This window comes from Pinus tabuliformis, chromosome Q (genome assembly GCF_031772625.1).
Source record: "Pinus tabuliformis cultivar Carrire ecotype Pingquan chromosome Q, CPIR1, whole genome shotgun sequence".
NCBI classification, from domain to species: Eukaryota; Viridiplantae; Streptophyta; class Pinopsida; order Pinales; family Pinaceae; genus Pinus; species Pinus tabuliformis.
Genome location: NC_142296.1, coordinates 1,085,660,954 through 1,085,688,939, shown reverse-complemented (window position 1 = coordinate 1,085,688,939; position 27,986 = coordinate 1,085,660,954). Strand labels below are relative to the sequence as shown.

At 38.1% G+C, this 27,986-nt stretch overlaps 1 protein-coding gene across 1 annotated transcript in view; it reads left to right on the top strand.

Annotated features, from left to right (window-relative positions):
- The window catches only part of LOC149223298 (F-box protein At2g32560-like), a 47,056-nt gene that overhangs the window by 18,123 nt on the left and 947 nt on the right, over positions 1-27,986 (top strand). The window contains exons 3-4 of the mRNA XM_089385797.1: positions 834-1,012; positions 1,248-1,322. Coding sequence (XP_089241923.1) covers positions 834-1,012; positions 1,248-1,322 — 254 coding nt within the window. The remainder of the gene's footprint in view (positions 1-833; positions 1,013-1,247; positions 1,323-27,986) is intronic.

Here is a 27,986-nt window from a genome sequence, read left to right as displayed (position 1 = left end):
ATCGCAGTGTCACTATGATGAGTCTCACATGTCTGTTGTGAAATCTAGGATATTTTCAGTAACCAAGAATTAATAAAATCTCTTGAAAATGGTATACTGATTTGAATATCTAGCACTTTTGTTGTTTGAATGCTGATAGAGTTTACAACAAAAAAGTATATATATTTAGATTCTAAAACATTTATACTCTAGGGTAGCTCCGCAAGCCTCTGCAAACTATGAAATCAATCTGCAAGCTATGAAATCAACATGATTCACAATTCTGGCAATTTAGGCTTCATATGATGCCATGCCTGCCTTGTTGCTTGAATAAAAGTTGACCTCTTCTTTGTCTTGGTTCAACTTTGCAGTTGCATTGTAGAATTCGATTTAGAAGCTGGCAGATTTGATATTTCCCATCCTTATTCTTGTAGCATCTTTGATGTTAAAGTATGCAATACTAAACCTACTTTAAATGTTGCAGATGTATTAGATCTTAGTCTAATGCTATCAGCATAATGTGGACATGTTTTGTGTTTTTACGTTAAGAATAATTGCTGTCTTTTTGTTCTCACTCCTCAAAACTGCGTTTTTCGAATAAATCATGGATTCTCAACGGACTGCCGAGGTTTAGTCCATTCTAGTTGCCTGCTGCTGCATTTCCTTCTCTACTACTTTTGCAGTCGTGGTTACGTCACCTCCAATTTTTCTTCTTCTGTCATTGCAAGATATTTTCAATTTCATCTTTTAACTTACAGTATTTGATGGTAACTTCACTAAATTTTGACTTTGAATTCCCTGGCATTCCTCTTCATTAAACTTGGTAGATTCTAAGGGCTTTTCTCTTTTGCTAGGTATCCACCACATGGTACCCGTGCTGCTGTTATTGAGGATGGGGTACAATGGGAGAGAATCCGGGCACCTCCAGTGGACACACCTGCTCATAAGCTTCATGCCTCTGATTGCTTGGACACCTTACGTCCTGGGGATCACATTGAGGTTCAATGGAGGAGGAACAAGGAATTCCCATACGGTAACACCAAAGTCAAGACTTAATTGACTTGAACCATGGGTTTTATGTTTATATGCTTTCTAATCTGTTTTGTGATTGATAATTTTTTTTTTTGTGATTGCTAATGCTCGAGTCAGACACATCTTACATACCTATTTTATTTGACCTTTCTGGTTAGAATGTGGACTTTATTACTGCGTTAAGCAGATATTTGAAAGCCTGTTGTGACCTGAATTTGCTTTTTAATATTTTGCAGGATGGTGGTACGGTGTTGTGGGCCACTTGGACTCTTGTGATGGATATAGTCATCGCTGTCAGTGTCATTTAGATGGTAAGAAATTTATGTTGTTTATTTCAGAATGCAGATCCTCACATATGTAAATCTTTTTAACTCATTACATTTTTAGATAGAGTGTACACAATTATCTCCATCTATGATTCATCTTTAAACTTTTTCTGGACTGTTCTGAAAATTTAATGGCGTTAAAATATTTAATGCAAACCTAACTTGACGGGTGTGATTGGATCAATGTTGCAACTTGCATGAACCCCCCACCCCCCCCCAAAGGATCAAAAGGTGGAACTGCGCCCCGTACGGATCTGCCACCGATCCTTTGGTGGAATTGTGGATTTGAAAATTGGATCTGTGGTTCCGCCATTTTTGGCGATTCTTGGAAAATCAGATCCACGGGGGCCCGATCCGCGGATCCATGGAGGTTCGGGCGTGTATCCATTGCGGATTGCAAGCAAATCTGAGAGAAGGTGGACTGTTCACACGGTTTTGTGGGGCTTTTTTGGTTTTTTGTTTTTGGAAATTTCGAACTGTTATGTGAGGAACTATGCTTTCCGAATAATACCAAGGTGCCCCTTGATGCTCCCTAGATGCTTCCTAGATGCTCCCTAATGGTAATGAATTCTTAAACTAAAAGGATGAAAGTGAAATATAAAGGGGAATGTCACTTCTACTTAAATTTGTAACATTACCATGAAATGACTCGAGATGTTTGAGAGTGGTTCCAACCTCATCACACTTCATATGGAGAAAATAGAATTTCATATCCCATTCAAAATTCAGCAGAATCAATAGTTTTCAGGATCAATTGGATTGTGGCATTTCATTGGATTATATCATGCATGAGGGCATGTGATTGGCATTTAGTCAAGAGCACCGAGTCCTATATGTACCCCAGTGTTGGTGTTGTTGATTGTTGAACTCCTTTGTCATGGCCTTAGCAAAAATGTACCCTTCACTCAAGTCAAAATCATTGATCAAGCATGTTAAGCTTTCTCTACCATATTATAAGGCTTGGATTAGGCAATTTGATCAAAATTGGGCAATGTTGATTAATATCCCTAGAGAATCAAAGTAGAGGCAAAGGCTAGACAAGAGAAGAGGAATCTAGATTCTAGATGGTTGACACTGGAATAATTAATCATTGATGTACAATGGATGCCATATCTATCTTGATTTATGTAAAAATATGCATGTTTCCATGTCTTCTACAACTAATTTGGTAATTTGGATGTTTTTTTTGAATATAAATGCAAATATATATATATATTAGACACCTTTGAGATGCTTTGCTTCCTAGATTTTTGGGAAATGACGCTTCCGCGGATCCACTTCCAAAAAACGTCCCCGCTTCATGCAACATTGGATTGGATCATGTCATTTATGGTTAACCACTTTATTGGTTATTGTGGTCCCACCATTTAGTGTTTTAGTGGTAAGCCTTAAAACTATTTATTTGTAAGGCTCTAGCCTCATTTGATATGCACATTATGACATTGCATACACAATGCATTGTGTTCTTTGGGATCTTCCTACAAAGATGTGCTTCATTGTTTAAAGGTGTTTCTGAAGGGTCAAGACCACTTGTCTCACTAGGCTACCATTGGCTCATCTAGAAACCATAACACGGTATCAGAGCTATGGTTGTGAGAGGAGTAAAATGCAAACCTGTGATTGTATCTGTTGGCTATCTAATGACTTTTGTGATAAGAAAGAGCTATGCGATGCTTTGAAAGAAGATGTTAATTGTCTTTCTTAGTAGCATATTGATGATGATGATGATGCTTCTCGAGATGGTTTTGATGATAATTTTGATGATATTGCGGGTAGTGGTGTTGTTTGTAAGAGGGATGATATTGATGACGTGCCTTCTTGTCATGCTTTATTGGCTACTAATGCATTGGTTTCTCTTAAATTTGAGAAACCTACAATAGGTATCAAGCCCTGGTTGTGCCAAATGGATATATAGACGGTGGACTTGGGAATTGTGGACAGGGTATCACTGCTCAAATAGAGCTTGAGATGAGAGCCTTAAGGATATGGTGAAACCTTTTTGCTAAATGGAGGTCATTCGATCATTGATTTACAAAAAATTATTTTGTACATATTGTTGTTTTGTATTTCGTGGTCATTCTATTGAGTTGTAGAGGGTACAACCTGCACCCACTATCGATTTGGTTGATGATAATATGCTCTAGTTGGAGACAAGTAATAAATTTGTTGATTTGCAGGGACAACTTACATCTTTGGTTGAGCAGGAATCACATCTAGCAACCACTGTTCATTAGGAACAAGGTTCTTTGCCATATCAACATCCTCATCATAGAGATAGGAGGGATTCTTCCAAGAGACAAAAATCTTGGTATGGTGGTAGAGGTGCTTAAAGATCTTTGTAGAAGAGGCATAATTTTGGACAAGTGCTGACTATCAGGATTCATTGTGGTTGGATTGATGGTTGGTCATGGTAGCATTTGAATAAGTGCTTGATGACTTAATCAATGTGTATAATTGACTATACACTTATCAGGATTCATTGTGGTGGATTGATGGTTGGTCATGGTAGCATTTGAATAAGTGTTTGATGACTTAATAAATGTGTATAATTGACTATACACTTGTACAATTCTCTTTATTCTTGTTGTTGGATTGTTTCGTTGAACAATCTTGTTAGTATGTGGCATGTTTTGCATTCAGGACAACTTTGATTGGAACCATGCATGTGAGCCTTATTCATCGTTGTGATCCCTCAAATTGTGTTTAAGGGGGAATGTTGTTTAGCTTGTTGGGCTATATAAATCCAACTTGATTTTGTTGAAAGCAGTCAAAGCAAGTGAAGGCCTATGGACTATTTAGATAAGTGGTGGACTAAGGAATTTCCTTGTGAAACACATTGAGAAATTGAAAGGGATTTCGTGGAAAGAAAGCTAAGTATATTTAGTTTGCGATTTTTTACTAGCATTGGCAATGTTGAATTTGGTTGATGCTCTTGTTGCATGATTTGGGAGTTTTTATGTTTGTAGCTTCCATGGTTGACTTGAGATTACTTGATTGATAACACTTATGATTTTGGAGACTATTTGTGACAATACTTTTTGGGAAACCTAGTCCGACCATTTGTATATAGGCTCTGGGTGCTCCACCTTTGTGTGTGGAGATCTTTGGGAGGTTCAAATTCTAAGGAACTCTCCATTGTATTCTTTGTTGCAAAGATTTGCTTCACTACTGTTCTATTGCACATCATCGTCGTGAAGTATTTTGGTTGTCAATATTTCTACCTTGGTTGTGTTCACATGAGAATCATTGGAGATGCAATATCTCTAGTATTTTTCCAAGACAGGTTGCGGTAATGATGTCGCTTGCATGAAATCATTAAGGAGCGGTGTTGAGAGAATGCAACCTTCATAGATCCTCCAAGTTGTGTTTAAGAGAGGTTTTGGGAGTATTTAATGTAAGCCCAACTTGAGGGGGTTTGGACATTAGAGACTTCTTCCTTTATGGTTAACTACCTTAGTGGTTATTGTGATCTCACTGCCTGGGACCTTAAGGGTAAACCCTAAAACTATTTATTGGTGAGGTCTAGCCTCATTTGATATACATAATAAATGCAATGCACATTGCATTCACACAATACTTTGTGCTTTTTGGGATCTTTTTACGAAGATATGCTTCATTGTTTATAGGTGTTTTTGAACCCACCTTTCTCACTTGGTTAACATGGCCTCATTTAGAGACTCTACTAGAGCCTCCAAATTGTGTTTAAGGGAGGATATAAGAATAGTCAATGTACCCAACTTTTGGGGTTTGTTGGACCTTTGCGATTGCTTCTTTTATGGTTAACCACTTTATTGGTTATCATGGTCTTACCCTTTGGGTCCTAGGGTAAACCATAAACCTATTTATTGGTGAAGCTCTAGCCTTATTTGTTATGCACAATACAAACATCACATACACATAATGCATTGTGTTCTTCAGGATTTTCTTACAAAGACATGCTATTGCTTTAAAGGTGTTTTTGAACACCACCTGTCTCACTTGGTTACCATGTGCTCATTTGGAAACCCTAAAAATTGATGTAAATTCCTGTTATGGATTAGTCTCTTTGTCATTGAACAATCACAACTTCAAATATGTATAAGACCAAGTTAGCATGCAATGCATTGCACACTAGGATACCTTTACTAAGCCTCACATCTATAAGTCAAAGGCCCATGGTCAGTGGCATTTGACATTCATGGTGATTCCTCATCCAACAAAAGGACATGATGGTTGTGGCTTACTATTTCATCACTTCACCAATTTGACATATCTATTATTTATTTGTACTCAAAATTAATAAATTAAAAAGTAATTTAGCAACTTGTATGAACCAATTAAATTGGTTCTTATATGGCACCATTTATATTAATCACTTGTATGAGACCATCCACATTGTTCACTCACTCAACCTAGGTATATTAGTAACTTGTATGACACTATTTTGTCTTTTTTTGTTTTTTTTGTTTAATTAAAAAACATTATATATAATTTCAAGCATATGGAAAAAACACAGGTATATCGAATGCCATAGCGTAAAGAAGAAAACAAAAATCTAGATCCAAAATTTTCGTTTATTTGGGGTTGACACCCCAACTCTTATCCATTTTGTGTTAATGTCTCATATGACACCATTAATAATTTTTATATTTTCACATCAACGTAGAGTAAAAAGCAATCCATGTTGATAGTCATAAATTCTAAGTAGAATTGAGGCTCAAAATGATGCAATCAGTCTGATATATATGTGTACCTTGAAATTAGATGCAGTTTGCTATACTACTATCTCTTGCCATTGTTCCTTGAGCATGTTGTGGACCTTAAACTCCACATTCTTATCATGCAAATAAAACATGTATGTGAACTATTTTGTATCTAAGCTTTAGGGTTGGTTTAGTCTTAGGTCTTTAAGCTATCACATTCAATGTAATAAAGGCTTGAGTATCGTTTAAGGGCAACTAGGGCCTTAATTTAGGGTTTACCTTTCTCATATAAATAGGGGTTTCCCCCTTTTTCCATTTCAATTATTTGTTCAACAAAGTTCCTTTGGAGAGCTTTGCCTCCACATATTCAAACCAGTGTTATCGGAACCAACCGGTTTGACCAGTGTTATCGGAACCGGCCGGTTCGACCAGTGTTATCGGAACCAGCCAGTTTGGGGGCAAAACTAGTCCTCCGAACCGGAAAAGACCGGTTTGGTACCGAACCGGCCAGTTTCGTCACCAAACCGGCCAGTTTTGTCACCGGTCCGGTTCAGAGACCGGTTCCACCAGTTCACAAGGCTTGCGGCCTGGGCATAAAAAACGTTTTTTTATTTTTTATTATTTTTCCTAGTTTATAACACTACTCTAGCTCCTCCTCCCCCCCACCCCAAAGCTATTTAAACACCCCCACCCCCTCTATTTCACTCACACTATTCATTGGCGTCTCTTGCAATTCTTGCTCTGAGTTCGGTGAGGAGAATTCAGAGAGTTTTTTGCAGGGTTGTTTTGAGGGAGATTTTTTGCAGATTTAAAGAGTTGATTGGAGTCTTGGAGAGCTGTTGGAGAGTGTGTTCGAGTGTATACACACTAAGAAGAGGAACCGTTTGGAGCAAAAGCAGTTAAATGACATGGTTTTTGTTCAGTGCAACCTTTGGTTGAGGCGCAACCAATCATTGAATAAAACCCCTAAATCAAGTTACATTGTCCTGGGTGACTTTGATCCAATATCAGAATGGGTTGTGGAGAGTTAAGCACCAACAGTTGACAATGAAGACCTTTCTTGGTTGGACTTGGACCCACCTCCACAGGATGCAGAGGCAAATATATCAGAAGCACTAGTAGCAGCTTCAGAGCCAAGGGGAATCAAGTCATAATCCCATTGCAGACTTGGATGCTACTCATTATTCAAATGAGGACGAGGAGGATGATCACGAATCAGATGATGATTCTGGTGATGATTGATGATTTGATCATTGATTTGTTGTAGTTGTAGCTTGTAGTATTGTAGGCTGTAGTATAATACTATGATCTATCATGTTATTTTGGACTATAAAGGCCTTTTAGAGCCTGCTTCTTGATGTTTGTAACATTTTTGGTTCAACGATGTTTTGCACTAAGTGATATTTCGATTATATGCACTATTACGTGATATATATTTGTGTATGTTCCGAGTTCCGATTGGTTCTTGGTCCATGAGGTTTTTCGGTTCGATGACCGGTTCGGTTCTGATGACATTGATTCAGACTTGTAGTTGCAACCCACTTGGGTGGGAAAGTGTTTTTGATATTCTTATGTTATTCTGAGCTTTGCATATGTGTCACATCTTTGCTTTATTTCAGTTCATATTTGTATGCAGTAACACGTGCCATTTTGTATATTGGTAAACTGGATAGCAAATATGTCCTAATTTACACATAACCCCAATACTTAAGGGAGGAGTAAAGTATGTTTCAAATTTCAACATATATGTTATCGCATGTAAGATGAATGTGGAGGCTATATATCACTTTCATGCAAAGTTATCCTTTCTAATTAAGGGAACTCTTCCCCCATGCACCAACATTCCAATTGCAGAATACTATCTTACCATCTTTTATTATTAAGCAAGTTTTGGGCTTCCATTACATCATAGAACTTCGTTCGTCTCCTTTTCACCTTGTTCATCTATGGCCATTATCAAACGCTCTAGTGCAATTATGTTGAAATTTGTAGATGGTGAATGTTACCCACCACCAATGGGTGACACCCATAGGAGAATTTTTCTCCTAGATTTGACTTTAGCCGACAGCTAGCAGTCCCTTACAACCACCAGATAGCTTGATGTGCCACCATTCTCCACCACCCGAGCCAACCATTATGTGCCATCACCGATTTGTTATGATTGTATGTTTGAAGGTAGGCCTTCCAACCTCGAAGGTATGGCTTTTCATTATGCAATTGGGTATTTTTGCTAACTTATCCTAGACACATTTGGACATGGATTAGTGGGGGGATTCTGTTTGAAGAAAGGGCTTGGTCTGTACTCTTGTTTCGTTGTCCTAACTTGGTGGTTAGTCTTGTATCTTAGTTTCGTGGGATCTCCTCTATTGGTTGTTAGCTTTAGGAGTGGCACTACATGGGAAACCCCGATTTTGGTTTCGTGGTTCCGCTTCCCAACATCATATGCATCACTCCCCTCCACTCATTATACCCCCTTTTCACACTTTTCCCATTTGGGTCCACATTTGTCCATTGGGTCCGCAAGGAGTTAGCTTTCCCCTCCCCTTGTCCATGCTTTGGGTTGGGCTTGAAACGATGCCCTGGAGGTTGATGCAGCTAAAAAAAAAGTTAAAAGCATAATTTGGCCACTTTTAACATGAAATGTACCATAAAATGTAAAAGATAGCTAGGACATAAAAAAATTTAGCGTGTGGGAAAAAGGCAAGCATGAGCTTTGCCGCATATCATTATGGCCATAACCCTAGTTCCTAGGGCCCATTATGTGAGCCCCTTGCATCATCAAAGAATCCATGATTGTCCCAACCCCTGGTGGGCGATGAACTGCTCAACTTTAAGGGGGTATTCATTACTATATCATACACATCATGCTCTCATTCCTTGGAGCCCCGAGCAGTTAAAAGAAAGAAAAATCAATAAAAGGAAAATGGCATATGAAAAAGTGTGGAAAAACGAAGGTCGGGGTAACTCATGTACCATGATTGCTCCCTCCTACATCTATTCACCTATGTGTGAGCTTCCCTCATTATGGCTACCCTTGTACCATGGCATGTGGCTTAGAGCCTTCCTTGTTGCCTCGCTCCATTCCATCATTATTTCACATGACACTTGCCATTTGACGGATGTACCGTGGACTTGTCACTCCCTTAGAGGTTGAAACCACCTAATAGGGTCCTTTATTAACCTCCCTTTTGAGCCTGGGGACACCTGTACATTCTAGAGCCCATTTGGAAGGGCATGCCACTATGAAGTGTCCACTTGGGCCCCTGATTTGTAAGCTCATTTACTCATTTGCACTAATGAATTGTTGTATTGGAAGGTGAGGAGACACATTGGATCTTATACAGGATTGCAAGTGGGCCTTCACTTTGGGTTTGGCTTCCCTATATGGGATCCAAGCCCTCCGTAGGGTCATGATGGCATTTGTGGGGTGAGCGTTGAAAGCCATGGGCCTCCTCCACAACAGAGCATTGATTGCCATACCATGGGATTCTTCAGCACCACATTATGCTTGCTTGTGCCCCAGTCATGCAGGGATGATGATGCACTTGGACCACATTGCCCAGTCGACCAATACTTGCACTAGACACTTGGCATTTGATCCAGGGCCCAGATGGGGTTTTGTCTCACCTAGGGAGACATGGGAGGGCTTGTATCATCATCGTAGCCCTCATTGATGGAGTATTGACATGTTTGATCTAGTTGGAGACCCATGAGACCATTTGGTGTGCCCCACAGCCATTTGGAAGCACCATAGATGTTTTGCTTGGAAACCAAGGGGCCAACTTCTTGATCAACAGTTTGAGAGCTCTCTTCTTCATTTTGGCACGTGAGGGACCAGTGTTACTTGGGAGCGGGAGCGAAAACAGGAGCAGGAGCGACATTTTCAGAAGCTCCCAGTTTGGGAGCGAATTCTGGAGCGTTTTTTATATAATATATATATATATATATATATATATATTTTTTTTTTTTCTATTTTGATACATATATGTCAACAAAAACATGTAGAATAATGAATTAGATATAAAAAACATAAAAAAACATAGATTGATCCATATAACAACAATCATCTAGAAGTTATAATCTTCATCAACCACGCCCACAAGTTAGTAACATAGTAACATACAACATATTGAGTCTCATGATTCATCAATCTTAAAGTTTCAAGCTTTCAAAATTCAATATATAACATTTATCATCATTGATCACCAAAGTTGTACTTGTAAGCTAAGTGTAACCATTACAACAAATAATATCTAGCATGAAATGAAATGAAACAACTTTCAACTTTCATGAAGCATCATATTCATAATTCATTACTAATGAGTTATAATTGCCAACTTCAAACTTAAATTGTCATATATTGTTTAAAAAAATATCATAATAAATATGAAAGAGTCGATAGTTATAAAAACTACTAGAAACTAGAAAAGAGAAGTAAATCTATTATCTATTTCTTATGCTTGGGCCTCTTGTCACCACGAGAAATGTCTAATTTTTTAGTCTCGTTGGAAAATCAGGATCTTTGTCATTAATATCACCCTCTAAGCATTAATATCTAGAGGTATCTTTGTCATTACCTCTGTATCTGTATAGGGATCTTTGTCATTAATATCACCCTCTAAGCATTAACATAAGATAGAAAAAGCATAGCATGTCAAGTTAAGATTTTGTTTGAGTGATGCATACATTTTTAGGAGGGTCATGATAGAGGAGTTCGACAACCAATGTCACTAACATCAAGGTACATAGAGGGATTAGTGCTCTTGATTAAATACGAGTTCCATACCCTAATACATGACAAAATTCAATGGAAACATGGCAATCCCCCAATCCTGAAATCCTAAAAAACTGATAAGTCCGCTGGATTTTGAATGAAATCTAAAATTCTACTTTCTCCATATGAAATCAAATGAGGTTGAAACCACTCTCAAACATCCTGAGTCATTTCATGGTAATGTTAAAAATTTAAGTAAAAGGATTTCCCCTTAATCTTCATTTTCATCCTTTTACGTTAAGAATTTAACATTACCATGAATAGCATATCAATACTAGGGACATAGACTTGATCATTAAGCTGCCCCACTCAAAAATTATTTGTTTCTTAAAAAAAATTGCATTTTGAACATTACTACAAAAAAAACTGCAAAAAAGGCAAAACGCTCTCGAAAAGGCAGGGAGCGATTTTTTTTTTTAGGGAGCGCACTCCCGACCCGCTCTCGAGTCGCTCCCACCCGGAGCGCGGATTGGGAGCGGGATCGGGGGTGGGGCTCCCCCGCAACACTGTGAGGGACATATATTGGCCTTCCAACAACCCTTTGCACCATGATTCTATCATTTTGGCCTCATTAGGAAGGCTTATTTTGTACTTTTGAGCTATTTGGTGGGCTTGTCACCAATTAGATTGTTATTTTGCACATTAAAGTTGTTTTTAGGGGCTTATTAGGCTAATTAGACTAAATCGAACCCCTTGAGGCTCATATAAATTGAAGAGACCTCATTTGTATTCATCATCATCACTTGGATTTGGGATATCTCTCTCTAAAGAATTCAAACCTGCAATTTGTGGAATGATTTGGATGATTAAATGCATTTTGATGTGTGGAAAGTTTTCGCTATCTCTCTTGGAGCTTCTCTTTGGCAAGATTGTGGATGGATATACTCTTCTTTGTCTTGTAAGTGCAATATAATGCTATATTTCTGTTTTAACAAGTGTCTAATGCATGGAATTATTTTCGTATGGTGAAATAATGTGCCCTAATTAATGCAAATTAGTGGAATCATTGAAACTATTGGAAATTTTTGCATGTGTTACTCATTGGACAAAGAATGAATGAATGTTCCTAGAGGATAATGTGCATTTGCATCCTTGAAACTCCATAACCTTTGTCATCAAAGTATAAAAGTCTAAAGTTGCCATGTAGCTGCGTCCATAGTGAAGCAACTTCTCTAGGCCTCCTTGAAGAGCGAAGTTTCCTAAATTGAGATCATTTTGATTCCAATCTTCCCAATAGCTAGGCACTGGTCCTAGATCCTTGGTTATCACATTAACTCAACGAAATATCATTCTTTCACCTCTTTTCTTCCTTTAGTCTTCGCCCCTTTAAGGAAAAGGAGATTTTCTAGGGCTTGGTACGAAATTTTAGGGAGGAGGAATTTTGGGATTCCGTCCAGACAAATTTCTTCATTTGTGTCTCCTCTAGGCATCCTCTAGTTTTGAACAAATTCCAACGGTGGAATTTCAAATAAATTGATGCCCTAGCTATCACACCAAGTGGGAACCCTTGAAGCTGCTTTTGACTTAGGGGTTTTTTGAAGGTTTGCACTTTATCATTCATTATTCAAAACCTTTTCTTTTAACTATAGTTGACCATTGGACATGTATATCTTTCAACCCTAGGTCTCTTATAGTATTTCTCTCAAGGGGTTTTTTGTGGAAAGTCATCCTAGCTTCTCCCAAAGCTCGCACTTTGATTGAATCTTTCCATTGAATGAGCCATCCTTGCCTCACTTTGGACCCTGGTATAGACATATTAATCATAAGTGAGGAATATTGGAAGTCTTGATCTTAGGCACTCATCATTATTGAACATTCTTGAGCCCGAGGTCTAGTCAACCTTCATAGGTCTTTCTTGGGGAGCCTTTCAACTTCTTTTGAAGCATTTGAACCATTAATTGAGCCTCTCCTTGAATGGGCCTTGGAAATCACCATAGAACCTCGTCATTGATCTTCTTAACCTAGGTGATTCCCTCCACATTGGGACTTGTCCTGTCCGTGAAAATCTGAGAAGAGAAGGGGACATAGGACAGTGGGCCTTTGTCCCAAATTGTTGTTGTGCCTTCTAGCTTTAGCCTACAAACTAGGCCTACTAGTTTGTGCAACAACAATGAACTTGCAAATGGTACTTGCTTTTAAGGATAAAGGAGTGGGAGATGAAATGACACAAATATAGCAACTTTGAGTCAAACTACATGGATTTGTTCATCAAATTCGATGGTTTAGGATTGACAACATGTGGGTTTGTGCTTGCCTCTAGACTTAAGCTAGTATTTATTTCTCACAAATACTAGCTCCTTTTTTCTATGATTTTAGGCTCTTCTTTGGCACCTTAAATGTATGTAATGCCAACTTTGTTTGTCAACACTTGTAACTAGGGCCATAACATCTAGATCCTATCTTGTAGGTCAACTAAAATTACTTTCCTTATTTGTTGAAATCTACAACATTGCCTACTGGGTCTATTGAAATCTACAACATTGCCCACTGGGTCTATTGAAATCTACAACATTTACTTGTGGGTTTTATGCTTTTGCAACCCCACCTTATGTACATGATTTCAATTCTCTATTTGTGGCTTCATCTACCTCTACAACTATCGTTTAATGGCTTTGATTCATAGTCCTTTTTCTCTACAACAAAAGACTAATACAATTAAAATACCCACTAGATTTCAGCACATTGAAAGATGTGTGATTTTTTTTTAAGGTGAGTTGATTGTTATGTTTTAGTGTTTTAGTGCCTTGTAACACAACTTTATGTAAAGATCTAGATAATATTAGGTAATTTTATCAATTGTCACTAGGGGCTTCGTTGGTTGATAAATTGAGGGTGTTGCTAATCTACCCACCAAGGTTCAAATCCCCCCTAGAGTCATGTTTTCCCTTGTGGGTGTGGGCATTTCATGTAGTTGGGGCTAGGTGCATGTCCTAGGCATCTTTGGTGGAATAGATACACACTAGTTGTGACATCTTTAGCTGAGGCATAGCTTTCATAGCTTTTGAGACTCATTTGCTTCATTGTAACATCCTATGTTTTGCACATGTTGACTAGAAACATCTATAAAAAAAGAAGAAAATTTTATTAATGTCCACGAGGGACCAAAAAAGATTAGTGGGGTTATAGAGTACAAAAGTCACAATAGTAGTGTGGGAGAGCCAAGGCAACTCGTAAATGCCAAAAGAAAAGAAATACAAATGAAAATAAAATTATAAGGAGTGAATGAGAGGTAGTAAACCAATAGAGTAAACCCTAACAAAGAGAAACATATTACATTGTACTTTAAGTAGAAGTTGATGTAGACATGAAAGAGTGAACATCCTTTTCATCATCAATAATTGTGAACATACTAATGCAAAGCTTGATAATGTCCTTTGGGGAAAGCCCTTCACTGAAAAGGCATGGCTAGGTAAACTAGAGAGGAGCTATGGAACAATGAGTTGGAGTTGTCCTAACATTGAGGCTGAAGAGCAATTGGATCAATTGATTTGGACTCTGGGAGATGTTCTTGTGTTGGAACAAACTACAACAGGCATGTCTCTGTGATCAGCTATGCAATAGAAGAGATAATAGCATGCAATGCTATGCAGATGTGTCATGTGTGTGGGTAATTAGTGATATATCCATCCTAGTAGGTACCTCTATTGAAAAGATAGAATACCCATCACTATAGCTCAAAAGCTATCATGCAACCAATCATTAGAAATCCCTTTGTGCATTCTAACTACTATGTTCTGCTTTTGATTTGGCATCATTTTGATTCAAGATGTAGAGGATTTAGCAGTATGCAGTTTTAGTGGTTGTTGTTGGATTGCAGAACCAAAGAATAACCCACAGTGTCCATCTTATTGGCTGTCATTTGTAATCTAGAATAAGATTCATCATCAAGACCAATTTGTCAAGAAGGCGTTGCCTAAGGGAAGGAATAAGTACAAAATGAGTTGCTGGAGAGGAAACATCATTCCAAGGCGGCCAAGGAAATCTAAGAGGGCAATAAAACCTAAGGGAGAACCCTACAAAAGTAGTGGTTTTATGGACATTCTCATTGCAAAATGTAGTTGGATAGTTCTTTTTCACCGATTTGTTAAGTGAGAAACTGGTCTAGAAGATTGTTGATGAGGGTCGGGGCTGCTTATGATATATTTTTGGCTCCATGCAGAACACAAACGAGGAAAATTTTGGAAACATAAGCCACGCTTGGTCGATCATTTCTCAAGTTTTAGTGGTTGTAATCTAGAACGATCACAAACTTTTCTATGTTTGGGCTTGAGCGTTTAGGGGCCAAAATGCATCACGATTAAAGAAAACTGGATTTTTTCCTAGTAGACTTATCCTTGAATTTCAACTGCTAAATTCTTCATATTTGCTTTGTCAATCTAGGAATCTTTTCAGGAAAGTCTAAGTCATCTCAAGGCTAAGTTATGGTTAAATTTTCACAGCCCAAAATTGACAGTAGTTCCTTCGGCGAGCAGAGAAAATTTGAGCCATCCCTTCTCCTCTTATAGGTTGCACATGGCTCCATTTTCTCTGTTTTCAAGCTGCATCCATGAAGCCTCGGTGAGAGGAATGCCTTGTGTGATGGGTGCTAGTTTTTATGGTGCAGAAGCATGTCAATCTCATCAAATTAGCTTAAGGGAGGATGTAAAATGCAAATGAACAGCTGTGGCTTGCTTCATGAAGAATGATTCAATGAAGAAGATTCACTTGCACATGTTTCGAGGAAGGGAGCAACTTGTTAGAATTTGCTATGAATGATGGAGAATGCACTAGACTAAATTGGTCCAATGGACAAGATTTGGGCATTTGATATCCAACACTCAAATTACTCCATTTTCAGCGAGTCTTGCTTTTTCGCAAGTCAAAGTTCCACATTTTCCAATAATTTTTTTTTGAAAAACCAACAATTTGGGTTGTCTTAAAATTGGCTAAAACCCCAGGTGTAAAGTTCCACAGACAAAGTTCCTCTCCCATAGGTGAAACTCTAACTTCCAGCATAGTTCCAACCAAATTTAGGGCTAAGGAAAAATAGGGTGGTTTGAATGATGTTTATCCCATGCTGAAGATTTGCATGTCAGGGTTCATTGGCAACGGGGGGGGAGTTAAGGAATAAAGTTCTTAGTGAAAAGGAAAACATTCAACTTAATATCATATGGTGGCCCCTCTCCTTGGCCCATATTAAATAATATGATATTATATTGATTAACCAATCACTAAAATGCACTACTTAGATGTGAAAAAAGGTTTTAAGCTTGATTTAACTAGGTTTAATGTTATTGAGAAAGTGCAGTGAAGGATTAGGAAAGGAAAAAAAGAGAGGTCATACCTACCCATTACAAATTTCCAATGAAGGATTAGAGAAAGGCAAAGATGGATCAAGTGTTATATGCCTGCCCACTAAGTGCTGCTACAACCATAGAAAATAACACAACAGCACTAAAATCAGCTTGTTCTTCCACCAATCTGCTCATTTTCACTTTAGCATGTAGTATTCGTCAAGGAAGGTGCAAATTCTAACCAATTTGGACAGTTAACTAATGAAGGCTTCTGATTGGTCGTCATGGAAGCCATTACCTCCAAATTGGAGGAACTGCAGCAGCACTAATGCAGCCCCAAATTTTTCCATGAATTTAGAGAAGGGCTAAATTAGTTGGATAGAAGCTTCTATGCTAACAGAATCTGAAGAACGGACGAATTTGAGGAATGAACTTTGTTCGTTTCACAGGCCTTCTCATTATTTGAGAGAAAAATAGTTGTGACTAATTTTTGGGGTTCACATAGTCTTCTCAACATCTATAAGATGGTCATTTTTCTTCATTATGAGGAACCAAACGTTCAAATGAGCAGCTGAAGTGGGCAGATTGAAGCAAGGATGCGATCAAAAGATGAAGACATGCCTGGGAACACCATTATTTCTGCACAAACAAGTAATTCTTCTGCTTTTTCCTCTTTCTCATCTTCATTCTCATTCTCTTTTGTATGCCCAAGAGGCTGATTGTAGTAATTGCCTGAGCGAAGATACCAGATTGGCTTAGAAAAGAGAGTTCCCTTGAGACCCAATTTATGCTTTTCTGGGAGAGATTTTAAGGAAGAATGACATAGCACCAGTGGTGAATTAACTCTCCTGTGGCATTCTGTGACACCCCCAATTGCTTAACCTCATTTTGCAATGTAAATATTCTCATAAAAAAAAATTATGGGCTGAGTTATGGGACACGGATTCCAGAGACTGGGGAGGTTGCTTGCCTGGATGGTATGACCTTCCTTGAGGCAGTAAAATCTGAGTTGTTGTGACAGCCATTAAGGGCTCGCTATTGAATGTCTTAAGGGACTGGTTCATGAATTTAATGGAACTGCAAGAAGGTATGCTAAAACTATACCCTCTTGGAGAACAATGCAAGCAAGAAGGGCGCAGCAACAAATGAAGTTGACCTGGGCTGCTAAGAAACTACGCTAGAGCACGTGAAGAGGGAATGGGCAGTTGAACTGCATTAACCCACTGGTAACAAGAGGAGGACGTGGCTCACTTGCCATTGGTGGACAAGATGTGTTGGTAGTGTCATATGTCAGATGTTATGTAGAGGAGAAGAAGGTTCGAAGGAGAGAGGGGAAGAACCACTGTGGACGAGAACAAGGGAGATACAGGCAGAAGGCAGTAAAAAAAGAGAGGGTAGCACACACTCAGGAGTGTGGCGAACTAGAAGTTCAGGGGAATGCAATGAAAAAGAACACACACACAGATAGGCAGACAAAGGAAGAAGACAACAGAAGGGCCAGCGGGAGAAGCTTGGAAAAAGAAGAAGGCAAAGAGAAAGAGCAACAATCAGTTGGCAGGAGAAGCCAGGGAGGAAATCACTTCTAGTTTGGGAAGGAATTGCCTCTCAAGTCCCCAGTAGCCGGAGGGTGGAGATGGTGATTCTCAAAAAATCCCGAAGGACTGGGGTGGAGGAATTATTCCCGAGAAAATTCCTGGAGTGTTTCTGGATGGCTTCCTTGCTATATGCTTGATTTGTTGTGGTTTTGGATTCCCCAAGTTGGGTGGAACCACAATGTTGAGTTTTGAAGGGTGGAGACAATGAGTCTTTGGATTCCCTGTGTATCTTATTGTTCACAATTCTGTTGAAGGGTGGAGACGGTGAGTCTCTGGATTATCCGCATATCTTGTTGCTCATGATTTTGCTGAAGGGTGGCGACAGTGAGTTTCTGGATTCCTTGTGCCTTATTGATTACAACTTAGTTGAACAGTGGAGACAGTGAGTCTTTGGATTCCCTATGCCTTTGTTGATTACAAATCAGTTGAGGGGTGGAGACGATGAGTCTTTGGATTCCTTGTGCCTTGTTTATTAAAACTCAGTCGAAGGGTTGAGATGGTGAGTCTCTGGATTTCCTATGCAACGTCGACTACCACTCAGTTGAGGGTGGAGACAGAAGGAGAATCTGGCTTGGGGGTGATAGCTGCAAGAGAGAATTGGTTGCAACTATCTACGGTTGGGTGGAGAGTCCTAGTCCCAGACTCAGTTGCCCAAAGACTTAAAGATAAGTACTTCTTGAGTATGCTTCCTGATAGTGAATATGTAATGCATTTTTGTGTTGAAATGATGTTGCTATGCAAATACATGACTGTATTACTTGTATTATGCAATTGATTAACATACTGTGCAAAGTATAAAAGGGCATTGGAAAACCCATAAGAAGCTTAATTTGATTACAATAATATTTAGAAGAGAATTTCTTCTTGTTATAGCATGATGGTTACGTTGATGATAACCTGCATTGACATGGTGGATGTCATAATGTGATACCAATGTTATCAAAACTGAACTGGTGATCGAATCGAAAAGCCATGTGCACTGTGAATTGGAAAAAAACCATAAAAAAATTGGTTTACCAGAAACACAAAATATTCATGTTTTAAAGAAAAAATATATATTCTCGTGCATCCATATGAATCCAAATCATTTATATACAAATATGCAAAAGTTCTCATTTATATAGAAAGTAATAGTGCATATAACCAAAATAACACCTAGTGCAAAACATAGGTAAACCAAAAAAGTTAAAAACATCAAGAAACAGGCTCTAAAAGGCCTTTATAGTCCAAAATAACATGATAGCATGATATTGCAGTCTACAATACTATAGCTACAACCTACAAGTGCTAATTGTCAATGTCATCAGTCATCATCTGAATCATCATCCTAAACATCCTCCTCATCCTCATTTGAAGAATGAGTAGCATCCAAGTCTACAATGGTTTATGGCTTGATTCCCCTAGCCCTGAAGCTGCTACTGGTGCTTCTGGTATATCTGCCTCTGCAACCTGTGGAGGTGGGTCCAAGTCCAACCAAGAAAGGTCTTCATTGTCAAATGTTGATGCTTGACTTTCCACAACCCATTCTGATGTTGGATCAAAGTCAGCCAAGACAAGGTTGCTTGATTCAGGGGTTTTATTCAACAATTGGTTGCACTTCAACCTAAGGTTGCATTGAAGAAAAACTGCGTCATTCAACCGCTTTTGTTCCAAATGGTTCCTCTTCTTAGTGTGTATACGCTCAAACACACTCCAATTCCGCTCACACCCTGAAGCACTACATGTATGGCCCAATATTCGAATTGCAAATTTTTGCAATTGAGGGCATTCACTACCAAATTGTTGCATTTGCAAATTTTGACAGTTCTTACCTGGGGGATTCTTTGCTTTATTTCTTACAGCCATAGAAATGCCAAAGGTACCGATACTCTCACTGAAATTCAAGAGCTTGTTATGAATCTGATCTTGAGTTTTGGAACTCGGGACCATGTGCTCAATGCATTTATACAATCCCCTAATACCTCCCCATCAGCCTCAAAATTTGTAGTGTAATGGTACCTTCAAATTTCAGAAAACAAAAACATATTCATGAAGTCAACAAAAGTGAAAAGTTAAAACTTATAAGCAATGGGCATTGAAAACCAAAATTACATACCTTGGATTTAAGTAGTAGCCAGCTGCATGTAAAGGTTTATGGAGTTGTTTGTTCCATCTTTCATCATTGATTCTCCATAGAAGAATGTAATTTTGTTTTTTATCCCCATTTGTTGCCTTTATTTGTTCTTTGCCCTGATCCATGGCGTCATAAACAAAACCCATGGCAGGTTTATGACTATCCACTATCCCCAAAGCTCTGATAAGAGGCTCACTAAATAGCACAATCTCCTCTGCCTTTGACCAAAATCTTTTGTCAAATACTTGGTCAATCATCTGTTTCCCTTCATCATTTTTTCTCCACTGAGATGCATTCCATTCATCACATGAAAACATCTTCCTCAAGTTCGATTTTTGTTGAACAAGGAATTGCAATGAAAGAAAGTTGGTTGCAAATCATGTGATGGCTAATCGAACAAGCTCTTTACCCCAAGTGTGCTTTCTCATAAGGTTCAAAACCCATGAGTGGTTGTAGATGTACTTGGTTATGGATTTTGCATCATCCACACACTTCTTCACCCATTCAATTTTGTCAATATCCTCAAGCATGAGGTCCAAACAATGGGATGTACATGGAGACTACCAAATCGTGGGGTGTTTTTTCTCCAACATCTTTCCAGCTACAACATAGTTAGAGGCATTATTTGTGATCACTTGTACAACATTTTCAACCCCTACTTCCATAACTACTTCATCCAAAAGATGAAATAACAATTGTGCATCCTTCACCTAATCAAATGCATCAATAGATTTGAGAAACATAGTACCTTTTGGACAAGCAATTAAGAAATTTAGTATGGTGCAAGATCTACTATCAATCCATCCATCAAACATAATTGTGCATCCTGTTTTGGTCCATGATTGCTTGAATTTTGCAAGGTACTTTTGTATTCTTTGGACCTCATTTTGTAAAAGTGCCCCCATGATATCATGAAAGCTAGGGCCTTTGAAGCCTGCTCACATTAAGCTATAACATCAATCATGGGCTGATAATATGCATAATTGGTAGCACTAAAAGGTATGTCTGCATCATACCACCATTTAGCAATGCATTCAAATGCAACCTCCTTCTCTATCTTCTTCTATTGAGCATCAAGGGTTGGTTGAGGACCACGGGTGGTGTGGGGTACAAAGGAGGAGTCAATCTCTTTACAGGTTGTTGTCCTCTTCAAGTTCAAAGCACTTGAATGAGGGCTAGAAGTACCCTCTCCAACTCTACCAGGGAAACTAGAGTAATCTTCAAAACTGGGCATATATTCTTCAAAATCAAGGTCACTAAGCATAGCATCATACTTTTGACTTTTGCCTATATATTTTTTAATTCTCTTGTTTTTCCCCTTTTTTTCGTTGTAGGCTTCAATTAGATTTTGCATCTTTGCTTTAAGATCACCAGAAACGTTTTCACAAGGTTTTACTTGTCCTCTCCAATGTGCTAGGTGTTTTTTAATTCTATGGATCCCTCCACCCTTAATTTTCTTCTTACAATAGTTGCAGACTTTTATCCCTTGTTCATTTAAATGGCAATGAATCTAAGTTGGATTATTCTTGTTTTTTGGGGCGATGACAACTTCTATAGGAAGAAATGAAAATTTGCATAGAAAACCCTATGGTTTTTAGAATTCTATGGCATTTTTTTAGAGAAAAATAAAAGAGGAATGGAAGCCATAAAATACCTGGAGAAGTTGTAAATTTTGAGAAGAGAAGAAGCTCCTAGAAATCAGAAATTAAATTCTTCAATAAGCTCCAAAATCTCCCTTACAAATTTGTCAACGAAATCCCTCAAAATAACCCTGCAAATTTCAACAGTCGTTGAGAAAAAAATAGAAGAAAATAACAACCACAAATTTTTTGCAAATAAAAATTACAAATTTGGATTTTGCATAAAAACACTAGGGTTTTTAAATTTTTAGGGGAAAAAAGAACAAATTTTTGGAGAAAAATAGAACAATAATGGATGGAAAAAAATACCTTGATTTTCCCTCTAAATTTTCTAAAAAAAATCAGCTCCAAAATCCTCCCAAATCAGCTTTGTAGCAGCCCCTACAAATATGCGTAAAAAACACTAGGGTTTTTAATTTTTTTGGGAAAAAAGAACAAATTTTTGGAGAAAAATGGAGCAATAATGGATGACAAAAAATACCTTGATTTACCCTCTAAATTTTTTGGAGAAAATCAACTCCAAAATCCCTTCAAATTAGCTTTGTAGCAACCCCTCAAAAAAAAAAAAAAAAAAAAACCTTTCAACCAACTCCAAAAACCACTCAACAAAACCCAAAGATCTCTGGGAAAAAAAAATCCTTGAAGTAGCTTGAAAATCTCCTTTAGTAATCAGCCCAACAACTCTCCAAGACTCCAATCAACTCTTCAAATCTGCTAAAAATGTCCCTCAGAACAACCTTGCAAAAAACTCTCTGAATTCTCTTCATCGAACTCAACTCAATAATTGCAAGAGACTCGAATGAATAGTGTGAGTGAAATAGAGGGGGTGGGTGTGTTTAAATAAGTTTAGGGGGAGGGGGTTTATTTACAATTAGAAACTAGGGAAAAATATTACAATAAAAAAATAAATTGTTTGCTTGAGCTGCGCGGCCGCAAGAAATTCAGACTAGTAGAACTAGAATAGGCTAGTTTGGTACCAAACCGGGAATTTGGCCCAAAGTGGCTAGTTCTACAGGTTCTGATAACATTGTGTGATATTGTCGAGGAGTTCCTCCTTTATTCTCAACAATCTGTGATGTCTTATGAGGGACCTCTTTGAGCCCTCGGTGATTACTTAGGATTGGTCTAAGTAATCTGTATGATGTGCTGTGTAGAGCATGTCTTCTTAAGGCAGGTCATGGACATGTGTTTACAAGTGGTATCACCCTGTTTAAGGTAATCATCCTTGTGCCTCTGCTAATAGCCAAGTTGCATGAGACTCTATTATAAGCTTTGTTTCTTGGTTCATCACACAGGGAGAGTGCCAAGGTAGGTGCACACAACTTCTTGTATGTTTGCTGTAGGCCTAAACTCTCCCCCCCCAAATTTTTCCTAAAAACAATAATTTATGAGTGGGCAAGCTAATATTCAATGCTAGGGCCCTACTAATGCTATGCAATTAATGGTAATATTAAATTCTTATAGTAAAAGGATGAAAATGAAAGATAAATTTTCATCTTTTTACTTAAAATTTTAACATTACCATTAATTGTTTCAGAATGTTTGAGTGGTTCCAACCTTCCCGGAATTCCTAAGGAGAAAGTAGAATTTTAGATCCCACTCAAAATTCAAGATTTTGGGATTGGGGGGATTTCAATATTCCATTGGATCCTATCATGTATGAGGGTGTAAGACTGGTGTTTAATCAAGATCACCAAGTCCTGTGTACCTCGATGTTGGTGGCGTTGATTGTTGAACTCCTCTGTCATGACCCTAGTAAAAATGTACCCATCACTCAAATAAAATCTCTAATTGACATGTTAAAGATTTTTCTATGTTATTTTAATGCTTAGAGGGTGATATTGATGACGAGGATCCCAAAATAGGCAATGATTTTGATGATCTGTAGGTATTTTTTGTAGCATGATTTTTTTTTTGGATAGTAGAGGCCATCTAGAGCCTCTTTGTTGATGTACTTTTGGTTCAAAGATGGATTGCACTCGGTCCTATTTTGGTTATATGCACCCTTGCTATATATATGAGAAACTTTGCATATTTGTGTATAATGATTTGGATTCATATGAATATTTATGTATTTTTTGGTTGACCTGCTTTTTGGCCATTTTTTTTTTTTGGTTTTTTACTGGTTTTGATAACATTTGTTCATTGTCCATTGTTCATTTTCTGTTTTAACTTTTGAGTCTTGACCCTAGATACTAATGACCTCATGCTGAGTCTTTGACTTGTCACTCGTTACGTTTTTTGAGTTTGAGTAATTTCAATTTACTATTCCAGTCTTCAGACTTTAGTAACCACTATTTGCTTAGTACTAATCAGATTCTAGAATAGCGAATGATGAATTTAAATCAATGTAGATTCTAGAATGATGAATTTAAATCAATGTATACAATATTTTACTATTTATATTTCATTGAATCATTTATGATGTATGAATCAACGTATTTCTTATTATGTGTGAGTGTGTATACCCTGTCATCCCACCGTCCCCCCTGAATTTCCCAAAAATTTGGGGGTGTTCCTACATATCCCTTGTGTGTCTCCTTGTTCCTATGCTCCCCCCTCTCAGAAACTTGGTGGAACATCGGAAAAAACCCTGGATGGAGCTTAATTGGCCCAACCCTTGGGTCTCATTCCTTTTATCTGTTATAATGGAGGATTTTTTGTGTAAATCAGCTATTAGCTCTTCTTCACTGATGAAATAAAAGCTTTCAGTCATTTAAACTTGTTGGATCTGTTTTGAATGTCCAATAAATTTGCTGTCTGAAATTTGCAGCCATGGGAAGTTAGTTCATAAACAGCCCTCACTTGGCTGCAAATCCATTTTCCCTGAGTTATTTGTCATGCAGAACCAGATTATGGTGCCTGTCCAAGAGCTGTCTTGATGGTCTAAAGCAGTGGAGGAATAATTCCTACACACATGCCCTAGCATTGTTCATGTGCAAGTGGGTAGAACCTGGGGAACAGCAGAACTATACATGAGAGTAGTCATGTGATAGTGGTGGAAATGAGGCCACGACCCCTAATTTTGCTGGTAAAGTAGTTCTTATTCAGGTCTGCCCAGTAATCTATTGTAGGGCAGCCTATGTTCAGTTCAACATCGGTCTGCTGTAAATATGCTTCTATATCTATGTCACTCTATTTCTCTCTTTAAAATCTCTTCTTCACTATGAAATTAGGTTCTTAGTTAGTTGATTAGGGATGCACAACTGATTTTGTAATATTAGGAATAGTGTTATTCAGGCATATAACAACAAAAGGTATGAATAACATAATGTGTAGTTGTAACTAGTAACAAAACAGTATCTCCTAGTTTGAATGATTATTCTGTTTTGTGCTGATCTTGACGGGCCTTGTGCCTTTCCAGTGATTTCTTTATTTTCTCCTATACTTGCAAATGGATTTGCCTAATTTTTTCAACAAACTTCTCCATTTTCAATGCTTCTCATGTGATGTCTTCCCTCACTTCTCCTAAATAGACACCAGAGATTAAGGGCCAAGACATCAAAGACTCAACCTCCTCATGCATGTAACAATCCCTATCCAATAGCCTTGATCCATGACAAATGCCTCCACATGTGTGCAAGCAATGGACTGCTTCATGAGATAGAAGTGTAAATCCATCACAGAGCAATCCCACTATCAAAACATAACAAGGAGGCAAAGTGGTCTAGCAATAGAGTCCATATGTGCAACAAGGAATGTGTTGGCCCCTCCAAGCAAACCCTATGAACCTCAAAAACCATGAATAAATGGCGCATTCCATGAAAACAAGTGTCTATCACATAGAATATCATCATAAGACCTTGATAGACACCTAAAACTCTAGGGTGCTCTCAGCCCAGGTGCCATGTCATCCGTCCTCTTCCATAGAATGAAAACTACCCGAAAACTATGCGAAATGTTGGAAATCTATGAAAGAAGGGAGCACTCACTAAGATTAAGTGTCTATCCTATCAAGTATGACCATAGGAACATAATGCTAGGGCACTTTGTCCAAGAAGTGTGATGCCATAAACCATGCTAATATCAGCCTTGAAACCCTAGGTTGCTCCGAAATGCACCAAAAGGTGAACACTTTACAAGATTTGTTGTCCATTATTCAAGGATTAACACAGGAATACAATAGACATGTCAAATGCTAATGTGCTCTATCACAAGGCTCATATCCCATCATACCATCACAATTCCCTAGGGACCTCCAAGTCCAAAACATGGAAAGGAGGTGAGCTTTCTACCAAAGGAGTTGTGTATCTCATTAAGTATCATCATCAAAGTGCAATTTACATCACAAATGCTGGGGTGCTCCTGGTCAAGGACCACATCTCATCAAACCCTCGTACCAATATGCAAGGAACTAGCACCATCATCCATTCAAATAAGATGAAGATGTAGCTACCAGCACTAAGGAGCATATCACGATAAGCATCAAATATAACCATGAAGAGAAGACCATTCATCAAGATGATCAGCCACATATTCATCATGGAGGATCACAATCATCACTATGCTCAACCATCATCGATCAAAAATAAAAGCATGTATTTCTAATCCATTATTATCCCTGTAAGCTACCCCTGCAAAACTTGTATTGTGATGAAAATCACAATTTGCCACTCATGTAAATATGAGGGTTAACAAATTCAAACAACATAATGCTAGGTGATGAAATCTTAGACTCCAAATGCTCCAGCAGTCACAATGAAGAGTGAACGAGGAAAAGGTGGGTGTGTATTTTATAAAGGCAGGATTAGAGTTTTAGGGCCTTAGGTTTGTTTTTTCTTCCTTTTTTATTTTTTTTCTGGCTGACCAGGCCTGTGGGTAGGTGTCTGACTCAATATGATTAGTCTTGGCCAAGTCTGACTGGGCCAAGCCCCCGGTTTTTGTCTGTCTCCGCTTAGTGAAGACCAAGTCAGTAGTTGACTTAGCTTCTGGTTGGGTGAATGACTAGTTTGAGCCCAAAACCTGTGAGACTTGGATGAGTCTGATAACACTGGTTGATATACTTCATGATTTTAAATAGTGAAGATGCAATAAAGTAATTTTCAATAAGACCTTTTGAATTGCCAAATTCCCATGACATGGTGGATCTACCTCTTTATCTTTCAATGTGAAGCTGTTCAAAACCATCCCAATTGAGTGAATAATTTAAAGCTTATTAACTGTACCTGTATTCTCAATCGAAGGATGCATCTTCCTTTTTAGGTTCAAGGATTCAAGCCAGTCACTAATGCATCCTATTAACATAATAAACTGTTTGCATGTGCATTACACATAAAAATGGCATGATATTAAAAAAACTGAAAAAACCCATCATTCACATAAAAGGAATATATTCATACAAAGGGATATGAATTACATAAAGGCCCAAAAAGTTTAGTTTATCGACAGTTACATGAAATGCTGTATTACATAGGTATTTCTCATCTTATATTATTGCTACAACCTTCCGACATTTAAGTGAATGTTGCAATGGCCTAGGCCCTACTGTACTTGTCTAAGATTACACAAACCAAATATCAAATGATAAAATAAGATAAAACCGACATAAAATGATTCCACCTCCAATCCCGAAGGGGTGTGGCTACCATAAACAACAACATTGAACTTGATAAGCCTGGATGTTGTGTGCCCAAGAGGTCACAGTGGTTCTCAGCACACATGGTGGTGTTGTTTATTTCCAAGGCATTGGATCTGTACTGACCAATCGTACTAGTTACAAAGGTCCAAAGGCAAGAACTCATAACTCTCTGCAATCACTGGAATAAGTGCAATTATGTCCTCTACTCTTCATCTTAGTGCTAAACTCATTAGATGCCCGGTGACTTTTGTGCCTTCTGTTATGCTGTTAGAACTTTGTTTTGTTCCTGTTACATAAAAGCACCATCTGCTTTGCCGTGAGCACCACTTTGGTTCATGAATGATAGCTTTTTGCACACTTGACCTATCAAAGAACAAACTATTTTGAATGACATATTTTGTTGACTTAAACCTGTTGAAGCACAATGTTGTTGCTCTGTGCAACATAAATGCCAATGTAACAATTGTGTGGAAGATCTATCATTGTATGCAATCATATCTCCTCAGATTTGTCACAATAAATCTTTTAATGTTATTGTGTCTCGGTAACTATCTCTGTTTCTAGTTGATCCTGCTTGCTGCTGACCAATATCCAATTGCTGTTGATATTGCTCCCTCAGATTATAGGTATAACTTTGGGTTCTCTTAGTAGTGGTATGGTTAATTTTCGCCTTTAGCTTCATACTTTTTGGTTTCTCCGTTGCATCTAATGGCATTTTCCTACATTCCTGGTTTTATGAATTCCTGAATCCTAATCACAGGCTCATAGTATGTTACTTAAATTTTCCATCTGTTTGATTTGCACCATACGATATGAGAGCATATTGGCCAGCCGTAGCAAAGGCTGGCTGATCTTGTTTATGTATTTGTGATAATGTAAGAAAATACATTGAATGGTGGTGCATATAAAAATAAATTGATCAGAAACCTAGCATTAAAAAGTTTCTTTCGTTGTTGATCCCATTACACTTGGTTTACTTTTAGCAAGAGTTTCT